The 2,749-nt window shown below is 37.7% G+C and overlaps 1 protein-coding gene across 1 annotated transcript; it reads right to left on the bottom strand.

Moving 5' to 3' along the window:
- LOC107633341 (protein FAR1-RELATED SEQUENCE 5-like) lies at nt 821–2,541 on the bottom strand. The gene is made up of 5 exons (XM_016336982.1): nt 2,419–2,541; nt 1,957–2,016; nt 1,262–1,851; nt 1,106–1,165; nt 821–1,019 (listed from the first exon to the last, which is right to left on the bottom strand). Exons 1-5 carry the CDS (start codon nt 2,539–2,541, stop codon nt 821–823), a joined length of 1,032 nt encoding a protein of 343 aa, XP_016192468.1.

Below are 2,749 nucleotides of genomic sequence, written 5' to 3'. Positions count from 1 at the left end.
CTTGACACTGTTCGTCCAGGACCTAGGCTCCCCATATAGTAGGTATTGCTCGTTCACGATCATACGAAACAAATCACCCTCTTAAATCACACCACGAACTAAACAATCCCCTCTTTTCCTGAATTCCTGTTGTATTTCCCTAAACTTAGAGGTTGTGTACTCACGCTAAAATTGTCTTTCAATTGTAGAGCGTGATGAACAGGGGACAACTCCTTTAGAGTCTGCAGCATCGTCTTCCAGTTTCTTTTGCTCCTTGTTCTCAAGCACGTTGTCATACTCATGCACGAATTGAACCAATCCACTTTTTCAATGCAAGTAACCACCGAAAAAGGCGTGCATACTCTTACTCCGTTTGGTACTTCTCATACCAGCCCAAAATTCACCTTGAAAATATATTGGAACCCACATTCGACGCTCGTCATAAAGGTCTACCAAACCAAAACACAACAAAGCAATAATCACCATCATGAATTGTTAGCTACAACACAACACACAACTAAAGACTTAGTGAACTAAGTAGACATCAACCTTTCAAATAGATATATCCCATAAAAGTATCCAAATAGGTTACAAATCATCTGATGACAATGGGAACTAAATTCGAGTATAATAAAAACAGAACTTGCATAACAAACCTACTATCCAAAAAGAACATAAGAGCACAATATAGAACGAACCTGATAGCCATCTATTTTTCTCTAAGTCAAACTCAGTAATGAGTGCACACCAATCCTTTTTGAAATATTCTACAGTACGGGCATTCCAAACAGTGCCATGGATTTTAGCATCTATTTCTCTGTACTGAGCATATCCTCTGAGGTTATGCGGTATCTTCTTCATTATGTGCCATATCCACCATCGATGTCGAGTATTTGGAAGGAGTTCCCATGCACTTCAACCATTGTTTAAAGACCCACTCAAAGCTACGAATTTCCTCATTTCGCAACAAAGCACATCCGAGCAAAGTAAACTTTCCGTGATGGTTGACACCAACAAAACATGCAAACGGAAGTCCATGCCTACAATAAATACAGCCAAAATTAATAAATCACACTAGTGCGCAAAAAAATTAACCCTTTCAATAGAGGCAGACACACAAACATACTTGTTTCTACAGTACGTTGTATCAAATGATACCACGTCTCCAAAATATTCATAGGATGCCCTGCATATTACATTTACCCAGAGCGCAATCTTAAACTTGTAAGCTTCGTCCACATCAACTGCATAAAAGAAATTCGAGTTTATATATCTCATTCACATGAAATAGCTAATCATTTCCTTCCCATCTGCGTTTTCGTCAACACAATGCAGATTGCTCGTTATGTAGTTCCTTACATCCTTTTCTGAGTAACCCAACTTCGATGACCCATCAACCTCATTCGCCAGTCTTAGATAAGTCTTGTTGGGCCATATGTCAGCCTCATCATTGTTCTGAATCACACACTTGGTATGCATGGTTAGTTTTCTATACTCAGTGTAATGCACGGATTGCTTGGCAAAATACAGGTGCGTGTGCTTCAATTCTAATTTGGACACCATCCAATTATCCTTCTGCCTATCAAGCATCACGTACATCCTTGATTTGCAGCCGGCTGTTGTTATTCTCTTTATCCGAGTTGCTGCCTTCACTCGAGACTCCCGATAACCTTCACGACTACAGTGTATCGATTGGTTAATGGGTATCTTTGATTCCTTCCTCGTCTTGTCAAAGTTGGTATTCCTAATCCTAGTCACAAACCCAACTTTCTTTGCATAATTACAATAGAACTCTTGTGCCCTCTGCACCAAATCAAATCTCAATCCTTCGTACGGGATTTCCTCTATTGGAATTCCAATGTGATCTGGCAACTGTAAATCTATTCAGAAAAAATATCATTCAATACAAAAAATACTAAACTAATTTGTTTCCAATATCTCGCTAATTTTGTGACAAGAATAAAATATGTTTCACACCTCATGATTAATTGTCGTAGCATCATCCTCTAATTGAATAACGTCTACAGATTCTTCCCCCTGGAATCGATAACCGAGGACATATCACAAAACAAGATAACCATCCACCATTTGATACTCATAAAAATACTTCCAACAACCACTTATCATTTTATAATACCTACTAATAAACAACCAAAACTAAACTGATATAAAACATCACTATCCATGAACATATCCATAAAAAAATTAATCAAAGCTGCAAACATAAGCTCAACATAGTAAATAAAAGAATAATAAAACACATCAAATGCAGAAAATGTAGCATAATTGAAAGAAAGAATACCCACACCAATTTTAATTAAACAAACAAAATCACAATCCTTCCAACAAAGTGTATCACTGTTACTAACTCAACAATAATAAAATAATAAACAAGTTACAAATAGACATAATCAAATATACTACTAACACACAAATTACCTTGTCCATAAGTGGTGTGTCATCTTCACTCAGAGACGGAACATTAACGTCGGTGAAATTAGAATGATCACTCACATCATATATAGTGCCGTATGACGCTTCTTCACAAATTGATGGATCCATCAACGTAATTTGGTACACTCGCCTTCAACAGAAACACATACACCTTTCTCCTACGAATTTTAAAAACTATTTGTCAATGAAAGTGGTTGTTCATGTTGCTGGTGGCCTGTGAGGGATGTTCACCTTGATCCTATGGAGGTGGAAGGCTATGGCACAACGGAGGTAGAACGCTATGGCTCGATGTTCATCAACAACAATGACAACCCCT

Source organism: Arachis ipaensis, chromosome B03 (assembly GCF_000816755.2).
Source record: "Arachis ipaensis cultivar K30076 chromosome B03, Araip1.1, whole genome shotgun sequence".
Lineage (NCBI taxonomy): Eukaryota > Viridiplantae > Streptophyta > Magnoliopsida > Fabales > Fabaceae > Arachis > Arachis ipaensis.
The sequence above is the reverse complement of the archived record's forward strand: the minus strand, read 5'-3'. Positions and strand labels throughout refer to the sequence as shown.

What these genes read in the sequence shown, in the direction of transcription:
- LOC107633341 (XM_016336982.1), bottom strand. Translation starts at nt 2,541, where the DNA reads ATGGATCCATCAATTTGTGAAGAAGCGTCATACGGCACTATATATGAT. An exon ending in ACACACCACTTATGGACAAG is followed by an intron (nt 2,017 to 2,418) that starts GTAATTTGTGTG and finishes TATCGATTCCAG; the next exon opens with GGGGAAGAATCTGTAGACGT. An exon ending in CTACGACAATTAATCATGAG is followed by an intron (nt 1,852 to 1,956) that starts GTGTGAAACATA and finishes ATAGATTTACAG; the next exon opens with TTGCCAGATCACATTGGAAT.